The sequence below is a fragment of the Martes martes genome, assembly GCF_963455335.1.
Source record: "Martes martes genome assembly, chromosome: 9".
NCBI lineage: Eukaryota > Metazoa > Chordata > Mammalia > Carnivora > Mustelidae > Martes > Martes martes.
Window position 1 is genome coordinate 104,246,631 of NC_137896.1, and position 16,789 is coordinate 104,263,419.

Here is a 16,789-nt window from a genome sequence, read left to right on the forward strand (position 1 = left end):
TCATGATCCTGGAGGGAGTCCCGCATAGGGCTCCCTACTCAGCAAGGAGTCTGCTTCTCCCTCTGACCCTCCCTGCCTGATGCTCTGTCTCTCAAATAAGTAAATCTTTTTTTAAATATTTTATTTGTTTGAGAGAGAGAGAGAGAATGAGAGAGAGGAGCGAGCATGAGAGGGGAGACGTCAGAGGGAGAAGCAGACTCCCCGCCAAGCAAGGAGCCGGACATGGGACTCGATCCTGGGACTCCAGGATCATGACCTGAGCTGAAGGCAGAGGCTTAACCCACTGAGCCACCCAGACACCCCAAATAAATAAATCTTTAAAAAAATAAAATGTAGTATATCTGTATGGTAAAATATTTTTTTATAAACAGTGCGAAGTCAGAAACAGTGAGAAAACATGGGCAATACAAGTTTTTCAAATTAACACATGGTTAGTAAGCACCTACTGTCTGCTCATTGCTGAGAGGAAGTATAAGAAATTATCTGAAGCAGCTGATAATCTGGTTCAGGAGACAAAGTGGCAAGCTGATTAAAAAAAAATGCTTTAAATAGATCAAGACAGTAATAAGAACTACCCAAGACATCCTTCATTTTTAAAAACCTTAAGCAAGGGGCACCTGGGTGGCTCAGTGGGTTAAGCCTCTGCCTTCGGCTCAGGTCATGATCTCAGGATACTGGGATAGAGCCCCGCATCGGGCTGTCTGCTCAGCGGGGAGCCTGCTTCCCCCTCTCTCTCTGCCTGCCTCTCTACCTACTTGTGATCTCGCTCTGTCAAATAAATAAATAAAATCTTTTAAATAAATAAATAAAATTTTAAAAATAAAATTTAAAAAAACCTTAAGCAAATGCAAATGCGTTTACAATTTTAAGTCAGTAAGATATGACTTCACATCAGTGTTCAAGAGAATTCTTCCCTGATGAGAGGGTATTTGAACAGGGTTCTACTTATTAGGCTTCAGAGAAGTGGAGAGGGCATTCCAGGCTGGTGGAACAGGCAGGGGAGTGTGAAGGTATCTCTGAGGTATGGCAAGCAAATTAGTTTGTCTCTAATAGAGGTTCTTGTCAGGAGTACCAGAGGGTGAAGAAGGTGTTAAATGCCAAACTGAGGAGTGAGGATTTTTCTTGTAGGCAGTACAGAGGCTTTCAGACAAAGCAGTGGGTACAGACTGAAAAGAATGGTTACCATAGCAAAGATACACAAGACAGACATGTTAAGCAAAGACGAGCTACAAAGTTGCAGTTATCCAGGTATATAAAGTGACTTAAGTTGGGGTTAGAAAAGGGCACTGGGAGAAAAGGTAAGACAGAGCAAACTAAGACAGTACTAATGTAGTAAATTTGCTATTTCTCTCCTGTATACTTTGGCTCTCTGGAAAGAAATTCCCATGATTTCTAGGTCTCTAGACTGGCACTCTGATGTCAGCTGTCCAGACGCCTCCATTCATCCTGTCTGCCTGCACCTCTCTGCCTTAGCCAACCTGTTGGACCTCTAGATTCTGCCTGTCTGCATGGACCCACTTTGAACTGATTCCCTGAAGTCTAGGCTCAGTGACTTAAAATGCTTGAAGGACTGTCTTTAGTATAAGCTAATCTTTTTAGTCAAGACTCCTCTGCTCTCTGCCAGCTCCTACTCCAGGCTTCTCCACATAAATTTCAGATGCATCATGATATGAACTTGAGACCCAGTAAGCTTAGGGTTAACTATTACAGAAAATAAAGACATACAGATGGCTTGAAGTAATAGACAAGGTAGGAAAAGTAGTTTAGCAATAGTTGGTATATCTATCTGATGTTTTATAAAAGCAATTTTACTGAGGTGTAATTTACATACCATAAATTTCACCCATTTTGTGTGTGCAATTCAATAATTCTTAGTAAATTTACTAAATTGTTCAACCATCACTATAATCCAGTTTTAGGACATTTGCATCACCCCAGTAAGATTCCTTCTAACATTTGCATTTACTCCCAGTTGCCTCTCCTGGTACCAGAAAACCACTAAACTATTTTGCCTCTGAGGATTTGCCATTTCTGGACATTTACTATAAATGGAATGGTGGCATCTGGCTTTCACTTAGAATAATGTTTTTGAAGTTTTGATTTTTTTAATACAATACCCACATTTTAATGATTTTAATGTTTAAAAAGATTTTATTTCAAAAATCCCAAATCTCAGAGCATAAAGATCTAATGAAAATTGCTTTTTGCTCAAACTTTAAAAATGCCACTCCATTGCCTCTTAGAGAGAGGTAACATGTAGTGGCATGGTGAGTTTTGTACGGGAAGACCTTCAGTCTCTTAATCTCAAAACCACAGCTGTGAACCAAAAGGAAGAGACACCCAGCCCAGCGCCTGGCACTTTCAAATCAGTTTTCTTAGCCCTAAGATAGGGTCTGGCTGAATCAGTGGTGGCTCTTGACCTAGCTCAGCTTCCATTCTATTCACCCACACAGTAGCACATCTGCTCCCATCAGTAACAGGATAGGGAGGTGAAGCACAGTGCTGTTATAGAGAGCCCCACCAGGCAGAAAATCACAGGACTCGTTGAATCACTCAGATTCCTTTCAGCTCTTGCTTTATGAATCTCAAGGCTGAAAGGAACTTTTCCCACATTCATTAAGTTCCCAGGGTTTCTCATTGGAGTAAAGCCTTAATGTATGCTGAGGCCTGAACTATACTAGTGGGTTTTCCCAGTTTCACCAAATTCAAAAAGTCACTCCAGTACACATTCTCTGATTGCAAAATGGGTGGAACATTGGCCAAAGGCTTTTCCGCATGCATTCTATTCCTGGGTTTCTAACTAGCAGGGTGAGTTCACTGGTATTTGTAAATCAAGATTCTCCCACATTCACTATTTCCATAGTATTTTTCTCAAAAATAAATTCTCTGATGTTTATTGAGAGATGAGCTCTAAAAGGCCTTCCCACCTTTATTGCTTTCAAAGACTTTTCTTTTCTATGTGTTCTTGGTGCTTAGTAAGAGAAGAAGTATCACAGATGGATTTTACCACACTTGAGTTATCTGGTATTTATTTATTTACTTACTTATTTACTTTCTGAATAGTATGTGACTGAAGGCTTTGCCATACTCAGTGCATTGATAAGGCTTCTTGCCAGTAGAAACTGTCTGCTGTTGAATAATATGTGTCCTCTGACAAAAGCCTCTCCAAATCAATCACATTTACTTCGTTTCTTACTAATACGGATCCTCTGGTGTTTGATAAAGGGCAAGGTGTGACAAAGCCCACCTTCTCTCTTGACATAGAAAGAGCCTTTCTTTAGCATGTACTTCTGATGATGAATAAGACAGGTCTTCCAACCAAGTCTTCCCACATACATTACACATATAGGATCTCTCTCCGGGGTGTGTCATGTGAAAACTGTGTGTGCTCCAGCTGAAAGCCTTCCTACATTGACTGAATTCATATGGCTTTTTTTCCAGCATGACTTTTTTGATGTTTAATAAGGGATGCAGTATGAGCAAAGGCTCTCCCACATTCATTACATTTGTAAGGTTTCTCTCCAGTATGAAATCTGTAATGTTGAGTGAGAGATGAACTCTGGCTGAAGGCTCGCCCACATTTATTACATTTGTAAGGTTTCTCTCCAGTATGAAATCTGTAATGTACAATGAGAGATGAACTCTGGCTGAAGGTTCTCCCGCATTCCCTGCATTCATAGGGCTTTTCTCCAGTGTGAGTTCTCTGATGTTTAATAAGAGATGAAGTATGACCAAAGGCTCTTCCACATTCATTACATTTGTAGGGTTTCTCCCCAGTATGAAATCTGTAATGTAAAACAAGAGATGAACTCTGGCTGAAGGCTCTCCCACATTCACTGCATTCATAGGGCTTTTCTCCAGTATGAGTTCTCTGATGTTTAATAAGGGATGAAATATGACCAAAGGCTCTTCCACATTCACTGCATTCATAGGGCTTTTCTCCAGTGTGACATCTCTGATGGCGCCTCAGTTCTGACTGGAAATGGAAAGACTTCCCACATTCATTACATTTACAAGGTTTCTTTCCTGGATGGCTTCTCTGGGAGTTATTTCTCCCTGAAGTCTGTCTGAATTCTGTGTCACATTTATAGGCTCCTTCTCCTATAGGAACACTGCATTGGTTAACAAGGACTGATCTTAGGTCTAAACTTCTCCCAAATTCACTCCGTTCATGATCTATCTTAAGGGTGGTAGATTTGTGAGAGATTGGCATTCCTTTCAGATGTCTCTCCTGGATTTTTGGCTGTATCTCTAATTGGTCATCACAACCACAGGTTGCTTTCAGTTTGCAGAAGAAGAATTCATCTCTGATGTATTTTTCCACTGGTGCTATCTGGAGTAATTCTTCTTTGGAAATTCCCTGATGTAGTACTGATTCCTTGGCTTTAGGCCTTTTCTCCCAGTCTGAGAGGGGGGAAAAAAAAAAAAAGACAAGACATTCTAATGTTAACTGTTCCACGTGCGCAGAGGAAGTAAAGTCCTATAATGGATGTTAGGTAATGAAGCTTTAAAATAATACCCGAGATGTGTACAGTTTCTTTCAAGTATAGTGTATATCTGAAGAAGGTTTTGGAGTTATCAAGAGGTGATAAATTACTGAATGGAGATTAGGAAAATCTAAAAAAAGTCTTTGGATTCCAGTACACAAGGTAAATCTAACATAAAGATAAGAAGAGGGCAGGAAGATGTCCTCCACAAAGTCCCCTCAGCACCTCAGTAATATATTACAGTATATAATTGTGACAGGCAGAATAATTCTCCCCCAAAGACATCCATGCCCTAATCCCAAGAACTTGTAAATGTGTTATCTTACATGGCAAAAAGGACTTTGCAGATATGATTAAGGGCCCAAACCTTTAGATGGGGAGATTATCCTGGATTATTCAGATGAGCCCAATGTAATCACATAAGTCCTTAATTAAAATCAGAGAACATTTCCTAGCTGGGTCAGAGAGATGTGTGAGAATGACTCAGCCCACCATTTCTGGCTTTGAAGACGGAGTAAGGGCACGATGAGCCAAGGAATGCAGCAGTCTCTAGAAGCTGGAAATATTTCTCAGTTGACATCCAGCAAGAAAACAGGGATCTCAGTTTCACAACTGCAAGAATTGGTTCTGGCAACATCTCAAATGACAGAAAACAGAATCTCCCCTAGCGACTCCAGAAAGGAACACACCTCTCCTCACATCTTTTGTGAGATCCATGCCAGATTTCTGACCTATGAACTATAACTAAACTTGTGTTTAAAGTCATTAAGTTTGTATATGTTTGTTTGAGCAATAACAGAAAACTAATGTAATAATAGTAACACTTCTGAAGAGGTAAATGATTACTGATGCCAGTGCTCCCAGAACCATATTCTGAGTCAGTAGGTCTCATGTGGCCCCTGGAGATCTGGATCTTTAACAAGCTCCCTGAGAGATTCTGAAACACAGCCATGTTTGTAGAGCACTGTCAAGACTAGATCCAGAGGTCACACCCTTGCTTCCATTCTAGAAGGAAAAAAGATCAAGAAAATATGAATATAGCAGAGATTAGCAACTTCACTCTCTGTTCTCTATTCTAGGCTCCTTTAATGAGGCCCAGCCTGTGCTTCCAGGATGTGAGCACTTATTTCCTGAGATTTATCTCTGACCCAGGGCTGTGATCCTACCCGAGATCGATACTGGCACAGACTGTCACCTTCCTCCATTGTGCCTTAGTTACACATGGCAGGCAGAAGAGCTTGAGTCCAGAATACTGCTCCAAGAGGTGAGGCCCATCAGGTACTCTCAAGTTACCTAGGAACACGTGGTCTCAAAGAGGTGACATCAATAGACAGTAAGGAGTAATTTTTGTTCCTGGAACCACCTCTGTTGAAGCTCAGCTTGATCAACCATGAAGTGTCTCTACCTTGATCTTCTTGACATCTACCATGTGTCCTTGCCTGTAACCCTTTAATTTCTAGGCTACTCTACTGTTTGGTCTTTAACTAACTCTCTTAACCCTGCTGGCACAGGAGAGCCTGGCCATTTACAACTGTCAATCCTTTGATTCCATCCAACATCATCCATATGACATCTAGTGATGCTGAGTGTCACCAAGAACCCAAAAAGGGTGGGCAGAGAGGGGTTCCAAAGTGTAAATGCTAGAGAAGAAAATGAGCATCTCTTCTTTCTGACACCAGACATAATTACAGAAGCCCGAGAATATTCAAAATACTGCAGTGGAGAGCCCCTGACAAGTGGTCTTACCTTCCCAAAGGAGAGCCCCATGAGCAAGGGTTCAGGGCAATTTCTCACCCATGGCTGGTCCTTATTACGTGTGATGTTGCTTAGTTCTCATTCACTCACCTGTTGAGATTTCTCCCTCTAATACACAGGGTTCTTTCCCTTTCTCCAACTGGGAGATGACATATGGTTTAGCCACTGGAAGCCCTGATGGTAGAGAAAGAAAAGGACCATGACTCTGTATGTTAGAGGCCAAGGCTTTGGCTCTAGATCTTTCTGGGGGAGATCATACTGTAGGTGTAGAAAGCCTCCAAAGAATAGGTACTGTAAAATTTAGGAGCAGAATCATGAAACTTCATATGGAGCAGAACTTTTTCTAGGAATGAGGACCCCAAGGACATGTAAGTGTATGATTCCATAACCCCAGGGCAAAACTCAGCAAACAGGCCTAGAAACCCCAAGCTTTTAAACACCAGTGAAATAAAGATGGCAGGCCTGACAGGCAAGCTTTGGGCTTTGGAGGAGCTGAGCTCACCCAGAGAAGCCAGGTTCTTGAAGTTCTCCAGCATCACTACCCTGTATAGGTCCTTTTGAGCAGAGTCCAGCTGCCCCCATTCCCACTGGGTGAATTCCACAGCTACATCCTCGAATGTCATCAGATCCTGAAACACAGAAAATATTCTTGTGCCCTAAGGGAGCACACTAGCAGCCCCAGGGAGAAGAGTGGGTGGATGTCTGAGTAAAACCTTAGGATGTAGAAGGGATTCTAAGAGTTCCTAGCTATCCCAATGCCCAGTGTTTTTTGTTTGTTTATTTGTTTGGGTTTTTTTAGATTTTATTTATTTATTTGACAGACAGAGATCACAAGTAGGCAGAGAGGCAGGCAGAGATGGTGGGGGGAGGTTAGCAGGTTCCCCGCTAAGCAGAGAGCTTGATGCAGGGCTTGATCTCAGGATCATGACCTGAACCGAAGGTAGAGGCTTTAACCCACTGAGCCACCCAGGCGCCCCACCAATGCCCAGTTTTGGGTCTTGTCATCCCCAAAATATTTTAAGCTGCTCCAGGGATTGTATTATTGTTACTACTTGGTATCCTACCCACTGATGCCGACTTGTCAGTATCACGCTGCTTAGAAATATAATCAGGATCTCAAGATCTCAGGCCTACAGAGACAGTCTGCTTACATAAGGGAGGTAAATGCAATCCATTTCTTCTATTTTCCACATAGTTGCATTTAATTAGAATCAACTAGAAGTAACAGACTAATATGTTTTGCATTCCTTTTTTCTTAAGATGTATTTACTTATTTGAGAGAGAGCATGAGTGAGTATGGGAGGGGCACATAGAGAAGAGAGAGAAACTCCAGCAGACTCCTCACTGAGCTTGGAGCCTGACATGGGGCGCCATCCCAAGACCCCGAGATCATGACCTGAGCCCAAACCAATAGTTAGATGCTTAACCAACTGTGCTACCCAGAGGCCCCTGTTTTGCATTCTCAAATGCACTAGTATCAAAAGTCTCCAACTATTTTTGAAACTTGTGGCCTATGATTTTAAAGACAATTTTTACTAAGTCCAAATCAAGTAATTGGGGATTTATAATAATATATCACCACCACCACATAGTTCAGTGAAAGTATATCCAGTGGCCTTATAACAAATCAGTAAGTCTTTTGTGAGTTTGATTAACACGAATCCTCTCCCCCAAACCCTAATCACTTTTCGTCCCCACTCATTCAGTTCCTGAATGTGTAAAACTGACACTGAGACCCTGAATCCCAGGTCCCCACAAGGTACAACCATTCTGTGGGTCCCAGTCAGGACTCTCCTGTCCTCCTCCCATCTGACTGTTAAATCCCTGTTACTTTTCCCAAAATATGTTTAGAAATCAAATCCCATTTAGGCACTGATTCCATAAAATAAGTGAAAGTAAAATTTTACATTAACATGAAAGTCAGTCCAAAATAGTCAAATACTGCTATAGTAACCTCTTGTGATAGATTATATTATTTGTTCAAAATAATCACTGGCTCTCCCTACAGGATTGAGTTCCCTACCCCAACAACCCAGGGGTAGTCAAATAATCTGCTTTCACAAATGGGATGTAAAACAGGTAATGCAGGCAAGATATAAACCTTTGTTGGTATAAGTCTTTGAGAGTTTGCTGTTGTTATTAAAGCATAACTAGCCTAAACCGACTCATTAAGAAACTAGTACTTAATGTAGGGTTTTGCCATAACAAAAAGTCTAAAATATCTGACTTTGGCTTCAGGGCCAGTAGTAAAGAAACCTACTGGTAAGATGGCAACCTACATGATTTGGTGGTGAACTGTGTGCTAAAACTGTTGTCGGCAGTAACTGCAAAGATGAACAATGTAAGCATGAACTTGTGATGTTACGAGAAGAGGCTGGAACTTCAGTAGTGTGAGCTGGTTGTTACTGGCAGAATCTGACAAAATATTACAAGAAAAAAAATGAGCTTGGGGCGCCTGGGTGGCTCAGTGGGTTAAAGCCTCTGCCTTCGGCTCAGGTCATGATCCCAGGGTCCTGGGATCGAGCCCCGCATCGGGCTCTCTGCTCAGTAGGGAGCCTGCTTCCCTTCCTCTCTCTCTGCCTGCCTCTCTGCCTACTTGTGATCTCTGTCTGTCAAATAAATAAACAAAATCTTTAAAAAAAAAAAAAAGAAAAAAAATGAGCTTGAGTTTGTGAGTTTGCAAAATAAAAATGGAAGGCAAAAGAAAGTGTCTAGAAATTCCAGGACTTGGAGAGTTAGAGATTAAACCAGTTCTTGTTTCCAGTTGGTCAAAGACAATGTAGATAAGGCTTTTGCAGTGACAAAGGATGATTAAAACTCAACCTAAGGGAAGGACCAAATTATGAGTGTGGTAATCAAACCTTTTGTTTAAACCTCTGAATAATTCCAGATGGCTCCCAGTATATCTTTAAGGCAACCAAACTGCTTACTGTCTAAAAAAGAAAAACCCTCAAAACTCCACAATTAAGCCTAAAGAGGGATATATTTTAAAAAGAACTGTGGGTAAAACTTGACACATGGAAGTGACAGAAAACAAATACATTAAAAGCTGATTACATTTTGAGAGTTACACTGAACGTCCATGACTTGAAATAATCCTTGGGCCATCAACCTACTCAGGCAGGATGAAGAAGCTGCCTATCCCTCAAGTGAGTTTATTCTCCAATATCATTTCCTATGTGACCAAGGATACTGCAAAAGGAACTTGTGGGGCAGAGCCAAGAGCTAAGGAAAACATGGGACTGAGGAGCTCCACCTGGGGAACAGAACCCGGACAGAACCAAAAGACTTCCCAGTCCCCAGATCAGTGGTTCTCACTAAGTCTGCCAAGTGGAATATCTTAACGGTTATGGACCTGAGACTACTGGGCTTCTCCATTGCTTCCCTGTTTTGAATAGGGGTGCTTACTGTGGTTATCCTTTTCCACTGTACGTTGGATATATGGATTTGGGCAGTTTGTCCTTTTAGTTCATGGGTCTCCAGATCCAGAGGAGAAACATCCAGACCTGATGTTGAGGCCATCACCCCATCCAGGACTTTGATCCTGATGTTCCTACTAGGTAACTAAATGGAGTTTTGGGGTTATCTCTTGGGGAGGGAATTTGTGTGGAGGAAGGCAAGTGAATTTTTGTAAGAAAACATAAAGTGGTAGACTCATTAGTTGTTCAAAATAGTCACTGCCCCTCCCTTGGTGCCCCTCACTATGGGAGGCTTATATTTCCCATCTCACTGACATTAGGCTTGGCCACATGACTTGCTTCAGCCAACGGATTGTAGGTAGAAGCAACACAGTCCTTCCCGGGCAGAAGCCAGAAGAACCATCTCCTGGTTCTGACATTGCATTTCTCCCTGCCACATAACATATCCCAGAGGAGGACTAATCCTTCAGCCTAAATCCCAGAGCAAAGAGGGTGTGGAGCAGTCACAGCCAGTCCACTACTGATACGTAACAGAGAAGAAATACACCTTTGTTACTATGGGCCATTGAGATCTATAGGCCATTGTCACCACGGTATAATTAGATTAAGCTCTCTGATATACCTCTGAATGGGTACATCAAGGTCAAAGAGGTTTAAACTCTATTTATTACTCTACTAGTTATTTGTGAGACTTCCCTACTGGTTGGGGTTTCCCCCATTTGCTAGAAAATTAAACACAATATCTGTCATTAAGCTAGAATACATGAAACTATCATTTAGGTAGTACCAAGATGGTACCACCTTGGCATCCATGCTAGGAAGCCATGCAGTCTGGCATCCACAGCCCTCCACTTGGTTCTCCGGACCACTACAGCCAGCCCTGAATCCAATTCTGGAGTCAGTCACCATTATCCCTTCTACCCCCATCACAACTGCAGCTCACAAAGACTAAGCAGTTACCATTTGCCAGAAGACTGCAGCAATGATATGAGCTAGCTGCATTACTGAGTGGTTAAGATCTCAGAGCCAGACAACCCAGATCTGAAACTAGAATGCCTTCCTTATGAGCCAGATAACCATAAACAAGTTACCTTATCTCTGTATGCCTTGGCTTTCTCAGCTGCCTCTCTATGCCTCAGTTGCCATTCTTCAAAATGAGAATGTTTGAAAGATGAAATGAGTTAGTTTAAGTAAATTGTGTAGAATATTTCCTGATACATATTTAGTTCTCAATACATAATGGCTATTACTGCTTTCATCATTATCATTAATGTGATTACCATCTTCATTTTACAGTTGGCAAAACCAACGCATAGAGAAGTCAGGTGAGTCTTCCAGCGTGGAAGTAGTGCGTTAAGTCTCTCTCCTTACTAATCCAGGAAGATAACATTTGAACAGGGACATAGACTCAAATGACTTCCCCACCTGTCTATACCCTCAGAACCTTGTCCCTCTTCTCCATGAGCCTTCCCCCAGCCTCTCCAGCACAGGCTGATTTTTCCTTTTACTAAACTTTGAAGGAAAGGCCTATCCGTGCCACTCCCATCTGTCATTAAATCATGCATATCCTCACTGTGACTGGGGCTGCATCCTTGGTACCAGAGTCCTCTCCCAAGGCCAGGGCTCTCTCACATTACTTGGTACTCACTGCAGTGCTCATGACAGAAATAAACCAAAGGATCTGAGTGAGTACATACGGAGCAGAGAGGAGAGGGCCCTGGAAAGGGCCAGGGAGGCCAGCATCCACCTTGATGGGCTCAGGCTCCTGCAGAGCAGGAACTGAGGTCAGTTCCCTTTGGCATTGAACAAAGGGGCTCCAGAGAAAAGGGGGCAAAGACATCCGTAGTTCAGTCATTTGAGAAAAAAACGAAGAGAACCTCAACTCACCTGGGGCCTGGCTTTCAGGAATAAACTGGCTGTTCCCTTTTCTCCTGGGTATCCCTCTGGAGGAAGAGGAGGGTCCTGAGAAGGGAGAACTAGGAAGGTAAAAGGAGCCATAAGGAAGGCTAACCCCATGGCCTTTGCAGCTCCCAGACTCCCCCACATTAGAGATCCCTGAAGACTCAGTGTGTCACCTCCATGGTTCTGGGGACCGAGCTGGGTCAAAGGGAGCTGAGTGGCAGCCTCTAGCTATCCCACATGAGAGAGAAGTGCACAAACTCCCCGCCCCCTTAGTGTCCAAAGGCCACAGCAGGCTGCAGGTAACTTAGGTATCACCAAAGCTTGGCCACTCCACTGGACAGTTATTTACTGGGCATCCACAATATAAACAGGAAGATGTTCAAGAAACTTTAAATCCAGCCTGCGGTGTAAGACAGGTTAAGAATACAAAACAAGGCCCAGGGCAAGGCCACAGAGGGATACAGACTCTAAGGGAAAGCAAGTCACACCTTTCCCCTCATCCTTGGGAAGCCAGCTCAAAGGTCCGTTCTTCCTGATAACTTCCCAAGCATCGTTAGGTCTCTGCAACCATACTTAGCAAGTCCCTCTATGATAGGGTTTTGTCCCTTCCTGCTTTTAAAGCCTGAAAATCAACTACACCAGAGAAGTGGTCATAGCTAACAACAGCAGTAAAAGCATGGAAGTGGCAAGCAGCATGGTACAGTACAGGTCAGCACTTTCTCAAACTTGAATGTGTGTATGGATTCCTGAGGATCATCTTAAACAGACTCTGATTCAGTGACTGTAGGGTAGTGCCTGAGAGCCTGCATTTCTAAGGAATTTCGAGATGATCCCTGTGCTGATGGTCTACAGAACACAAGGCATAAAGGAATACAGAGAGGGTGGTAGTCCCAGAGATGCAGCCTAGTTCTGCCATTGGCCAGTCTTGTGACCTTGAGCATTTGCACTGAAGAGTGAAAAGTCAAAATGCCATTCGGTGAAGGGCAGTAGATTCTAACTTTACAAAGGAATGGCTTAAAACCTCCTGGGTCACCTAGGTTGCCTCCTCCCAAACAATAGTGAAAGAGTGGCTACAGGAGTAGTGCCCCCCCCCCACCATGTACACTGCTAATCTTGTACACAGTTGAGCTAGACGAGCTAGAGGAAATCTTACCAATGAAGCAATAAAGGAAAGGGCGGGCAGGGTCTAAATGGCCCTACTGCCCTCTGATCTCTGGCCAAGGGTCACTCCCCCACAGCTTTTGTTTATTGTTCACCCTCTCCCTCCCGCACAAGAAGAGATCCTCTCCCGCCCGCTACGCTCTCCTCTGGCCTTTGGGAAGACTTCCGTGGCCATCCCCTCCACTTTTACCATGTTATCTTGGATACTGGGACCTCATGCTCCTGGGCCTGGGAAATTAGGAAATGCCACAGGGAAGACGGTTACAGGCTCTGCCCCATCACTGGAGTTCCCGGCTTCTTTCTAGAGTCGTCCTCCTCCTCGGCCCACTACTAAGTCCCCAGAAGGGCTTCTGGCCCTCTGCACCCTCGAGAGCCAAACCTGATGCTGTGGAGTCCATAGCTGGGGCTAAGGGGCGACGTCCTTTCACTAGGTCCAAATCTCTGTTCTGCGGCCGTAGCCCTGCGGTCCTCTCTACGATTCAGGGAGCGGGGAGTACGCTGGGTGACACCGGGCATTCCCACTCCGCGCGGTGACGCCCAGCCGACCCGCACGGCCCTGAGCAGGGGTATCAAACCCGGGCTGCAGCCCCGGCGCGGAGCTCTGCCGCCCAAGGAGGGGCCGTTCCACCGCTTTCAGGCGCGCTCTCAGACCCCTCACGAGCCGGGCCTGGGCACACTGGCACCGCTCCGCCGCCCTTCTCGGGACCAGGCTCTGGAACCCAGTTCCCTCGCAGACCCACACCCACAGTGACGACTACACCACCAGGAGTTACGTCCGTAGCCAGGCCTGCGACCTCCGGCGCCAGTGCGCCTCCGCGGCCCTAAGACAGCAGGGATTCGGGAGAGAGCCTCACAGGGACATGGACCGGCCCTGCAACTCTGTCCGCTAGCTCTAGGCCCCCATACCCCCCCGCAGGCGGGCAGGCGGAGGAGCACTTCCAACTCTGTCACGGGCTGGGGCGCGGTGTCCGCGACAAGCCCGCGCGCCCGAAGTCACAGATCCTACAAAGAGTAAAGCCCTCCCCGGCCCCAGCCCCAGCCCCTGAGCCCAGACGGTCCCGAGCCTGCGCAGACGGGCCGCCTCGCGGGGGTCAAACAAGCAAGCGTCCAGGGCGGGTCCGCGGGGCGGGGCGAGTGGCGCCTGCGCCGTGGGGGCCAGAGAGAATGGTCTTGATGGTGCGGGACGGGAAACCTCTGGGAGCGGCGCTGTTAGCAACCGACCAGGGTAGAGGGTTTCCCGGGCTCTCACCACCGGCTGGGAACTGAGAGCAACTTCTATTTTAGCCTCCATAGCCAGGTTTGAGGCTGCCCAACCAGAAGCCACTGGAAATTTGTTAAAAAGAGAAGCCTGGGCCCTACCCTGAATCTGCCAAATAAGGATTTACAGGAGACCTGTAGGCATATCTCTTACAGAGTGCCCAGGACATACAGATGGCTTATTGCTAGTTACTAACTGCTATTCTACAGACCGTCCCGTGCCTCTCCGCCTTCCTCCCACTGCTCCAATTTCTGAGTTCAGAGAAGGGCCACCGAAGAAAAGACTATGGACTCCTTCCTGCTCCAGAAACGAGTATCATTTACGACCTAAAAGAAATGTAGAAATGGTCTGAATATTAAAACGATGGCTCTCAGGAGGCAGTCCTCAGCCAGAGAGGGGACTTGTGAGGACTGAGTGGTTTATAGAATCTATCTAGGGGTTCTGGAACAACCCATTAAGTCAGGGCAAAATCCACCATTTTCCCCTCTTGCTTTTCAATCTGCCACTTTTCCCCAGCACTCACGGTGGCACACATGGCCAGGATGGCATAGCAAGTGCCCAAAAAGCAAGCCCTCTTCCTCTGGGGCGAGGAGGGGGCCGGCAGGCGACGTGGGGGTGCTGCCAGGGAACCGTGGTTTTGGCCCAGGAGTTTCTGTTCTCTTCTGTGCTCTGGAACCAGGAAGAGAAAGGGATGGACGAATGAGAAAAAAAATGTCATCTCATTTGTAACTTAGCACAACTAGACAGAAATGGAACTGCTTCAGATTATCTTGAGGAGCGCCCTCTGTGCCTGGTGTGCCTTTTGGCATTGGCCTGCTACAGTGTCTGAAATTTCCCTCCTCTTAAATTCAGGACAGAGCCTGATCCAGAGGCATATGTCACAATGCACATGTTACCCAAGAGAGTTAATCAATAGCTTAACAAGAATGTCCCCTCTTCCAGAGTGTTCTCATGTGCCACTCGAGGTCAACTACTGTTAGGGGAGCTCTGGTTCCCAGCAACCCGGTAAGTTTGTGCACTGCCCCCAACATTCCCTTTTGCTGCTCCTTTATAGTCAAACATTTCTCCCATTCCAACCCAGTGTGACTACTGTTCTGTACCCATAGTTTTGCCTTTTACAGAATGTCATATAAACAGGATTATATCGTATGTAGCTTTTTAAAAAAGACTTTATTTATTTGACAGAGAGAGATCACAAGGAGGCAGAGGCAGGCAGAGAGAGGAGGAAGCAGGCTCCCCACTAAGCAGAGAGCCCGATTCGGGGCTCAATCCCAGGACCCTGGGGTCATGACCTGAGCCGAAGGCAGAGGCTTTAACCCACTGAGCCACCCAGGGACCCCTAGTATGTAACATTTTGAGAGTGGCTTTTATCACTCCGCATAAAGCCCTTGAGATCCATCTCTGTTGTCATGGGGATCGATAGTTCATTCCTTTGTACTCTTGACTCCAGCTGTCCTGTAAGGAAGGCTGTCCTAAGGAGCCATACACCACATCCACTTACATCCTATTTATAAGAACACTTGGCCACATCTAGCTGCAGAGAAATGTACTCTTTAAACATGTGCCTGGCTAAAATTCTATTGCCATGGAAGATGGAGAGAAGAAACAGAAGACATCATATTTTAGGAACAATATTGGTAAACTGTAGTTTGCTCAGAGGAAGAGCAGGTGACAAGAACATCTCTAAATCAAATTAGCCTGAGGGAGATGGCTTATCCTATTTTAAGCCAATTATTAAAAAAAAAAAAAAACAAATGTAAAGGTGCTTTTGTAAAGCAGAACTGAAGCATAGATTTTTCTACAGGTCCCCTGTGTGCGCAGGCATCCATCATCACACAACCTCCAACTTTCCTGGGTTGGGAGCCCCATAGTAAAAACAGAAACCTGTTTACAATTAGGACTCAGGAGTATGCAGTCATTGAGAGCGGACTAAAGATGCCCCAATGGTGGCCATTCTGAAAGAAGGTATTATGAAAACAAAAACATAGAAGTAGAAAGCCATTCCAATCTGGAATCAGATCTGGGTATTAAAAGCAACAGTGTTTTTCAGGTATAGTGTGAAATTGTGCCTGAATATTTCTCTCCCACCCATCACCCAGCTTCTGATCATATGCAATTTCCACTCTCAGTATCTAAGGCTAGATAAATTAAAAACAACAGCAAGGGAACAGCAAGAAAGGATGTCCGTCTTAGACATCATGACTTCAATCAAGTCCTAATCCTGGAAGATCCAAACCCCTACTACCGTACAAAACCATCCCCAGTCTGGCCCCAAATTACAGTTGTCAGACCCTAAATACCCACTGACCACTCATCTTGCTACTAATTTTTCACACTTTTATCCCCTAGTCTGTATCTTTACAAGATGCTATTCTCTCTACATAGATTGCAGTGTGTGTGTGTGTGTGTGTGTGTGTGTGTGTGTGTGTGTGTGTTTAAAAGATTTTATTTGTTTATTTGGGGGTGGCAGAGGTAAAGAGAGAGAATCCCAAGCAGAGTCCACACTGAGCATGGAACCCAACTTGGGATCCTGAGATCCCTGAGATCATGACCTGAGCCCAAACCAAAAGTCCGAAGCTTAACCAACTGAGCTACCGAGACACACTTTCTTTCTTCTTAATAAAGCAAGTGGGTTTTTTTTTTAAAGATTTTATTTATTTATTTTACAGACAGAGATCACAAGTAGGCAGAGAGACAGGCAGAGAGAGAGGAGGAAGCAGGCTCCCTACTGAGCAGAGAGCCCGATGCAGGGCTCAATCCCAGGACCCTGAGATCATGAGGTGAGCCGAAGGCAGAGGCTGCTTTAA

General features: G+C 44.8%; 1 protein-coding gene across 3 annotated transcripts; it reads right to left on the reverse strand.

Moving 5' to 3' along the window:
• Window positions 1-2,141: 2,141 nt before the first annotated feature.
• On the reverse strand, window positions 2,142-13,728 carry ZNF514 (zinc finger protein 514). 3 transcript variants are annotated; one of them, XM_080814631.1, is made up of 5 exons: window positions 13,104-13,728; window positions 11,549-11,637; window positions 6,745-6,871; window positions 6,333-6,416; window positions 2,142-4,404 (listed from the first exon to the last, which is right to left on the reverse strand). In XM_080814631.1, the coding sequence occupies exons 1-5, from the start codon at window positions 13,120-13,122 to the stop codon at window positions 3,422-3,424; spliced, it is 1,302 nt and encodes a 433-aa protein (XP_080670757.1). In that variant the 5' UTR covers window positions 13,123-13,728; the 3' UTR covers window positions 2,142-3,421. The 3 variants fall into 3 exon arrangements, with proteins under 3 accessions (XP_080670757.1, XP_080670759.1, XP_080670758.1); XM_080814633.1 differs by having other exon boundaries at window positions 11,549-11,623; window positions 13,104-13,716; XM_080814632.1 differs by lacking the exon at window positions 13,104-13,728 and adding an exon at window positions 12,052-12,112 and having other exon boundaries at window positions 11,549-11,623.
• Window positions 13,729-16,789: the final 3,061 nt, after the last annotated feature.

Bases quoted from the DNA above. Each gene is read 5' to 3' on its own strand.
- ZNF514 (XM_080814631.1), bottom strand. The intron at 6,872-11,548 runs GTGAGTTGAGGT...TCTGTGTTTCAG, and splicing joins TCCTGAAAGCCAGGCCCCAG to GATCTGATGACATTCGAGGA. The intron at 4,405-6,332 runs GTGAGTGAATGA...CCCCCCTCTCAG, and splicing joins AGAGGGAGAAATCTCAACAG to ACTGGGAGAAAAGGCCTAAA.